Raw genomic sequence first — 1,352 nt, 5'->3', positions numbered from 1 at the left:
TAGTGTGGTTCATCTCTTTTCCAAGTCTAAAGTTTCGCATTGCCTCTGCCACACCATACAGGGAACTGCCAAGGAAGTCACAGGGACGAGCAGCACGCATCCATTTCGTAGACGCACTCCCACCACAACTACTCTCAGAGTCAGTCACTCGGTTAGGAGTACTGCGGAATGAACGATTTTCAGTTGCCTGATGAGAATCATTTGAAAAGTCATAATTCCCGGGTGAATATTCGAGATGATCCTCGGAAAGATCGATAAGTACATCTGTCTCATCGTCTAGCTCAGTCTAAGCGTCATTCAAATCTCGCTGAATACGAGAGGAAGATGCAGCCATGTTTCTGCTTCCCTGAGCATAGCGGCCTATTGCATGGTCCAAACCAACAATCGCCGCCAAATCATCCATTCGCTCAATCCGCTTTCCACGTAACCTTTCTGCTCTTGGATGTGACTACAATCAAGAAAGATATTAGTTTAGTAAACATATTTGATACAATTCTAATTTGTAATATAAGGGGTTGTACATAATGATTACCTTCAGGTACTCATCCCAGACCTCGTCGGGTGCGATTACTACCATACGCTCATTGTCCCAACCAAAACCACTTGCGGCCAGCATGTCCTTCAGATTGTTGTACTCACGCTTGTGATACCGCATTCGATTTTGAATGTTTTGCCAGTTCACTGTAATTTGTGTCTTCCTCGACACCTCCGCAGTGGCCTCATTATATGCCCCATTCTTAAAACCGTTATCTGCTTTTCAACCTAGAGATATCTGTTCAAGCAAAGCATCGAATAATATTTGATCCATGGCCCGGGTCCATTTGATTTTTGCCATGCGTGATAGTGGCTCAGCAAGCAATTTAACAGTCTTCTCGTGTGGAGAGTGTCTTGTTGGCAGAACTGGAGTTCTTATTGGAGACTGCGTCAGAGTATCTCTTACAGAATAGTCAGATATGTCACCTATTGCGTGGATTAACAAACAATTAAAAACCAACTTACACAATAATAAAGTTCAATATTATACCAGCAACTATGTATTATTGAAAGAGCAATTAATTGTATCGAGTAAATATGTACGTCAAAAAATGACAAACTTCATCTTGACTATCTTCTCTCATATATATATACATATATGTGTGTGTGTGTGTGTGTGTGTGTGTGTGTATGTTTGCCAATCACATCAGGTAATGTATCTTTAAAATAAAAGGACCCTATGTAGTCCTACTATTTGTTTGTGCGTCAGTCCACATTCGCTTCGCAATCTAATCTCGAACATTGATCTACGCAGATTTCTCTTGTTGTGTCGCATACATTAGCCACTGGCGCTCATCTATTGTTGATACCTCATTTGG

At 41.4% G+C, this 1,352-nt stretch overlaps 1 protein-coding gene across 1 annotated transcript; it reads right to left on the bottom strand.

Annotated features, from left to right (window-relative positions):
- Positions 1 to 224: 224 nt before the first annotated feature.
- Positions 225 to 882, bottom strand: LOC131235171 (uncharacterized protein At2g29880-like). Its single transcript, XM_058232310.1, has 2 exons — positions 533 to 882; positions 225 to 448 (listed from the first exon to the last, which is right to left on the bottom strand). The coding sequence occupies exons 1-2, from the start codon at positions 653 to 655 to the stop codon at positions 287 to 289; spliced, it is 285 nt and encodes a 94-aa protein (XP_058088293.1). The 5' UTR covers positions 656 to 882; the 3' UTR covers positions 225 to 286.
- Positions 883 to 1,352: the final 470 nt, after the last annotated feature.

The sequence above is a fragment of the Magnolia sinica genome, chromosome 19 (assembly GCF_029962835.1).
Source record: "Magnolia sinica isolate HGM2019 chromosome 19, MsV1, whole genome shotgun sequence".
NCBI classification, from domain to species: domain Eukaryota; kingdom Viridiplantae; phylum Streptophyta; class Magnoliopsida; order Magnoliales; family Magnoliaceae; genus Magnolia; species Magnolia sinica.
The sequence above is the reverse complement of the archived record's forward strand: the minus strand, read 5'-3'. Positions and strand labels throughout refer to the sequence as shown.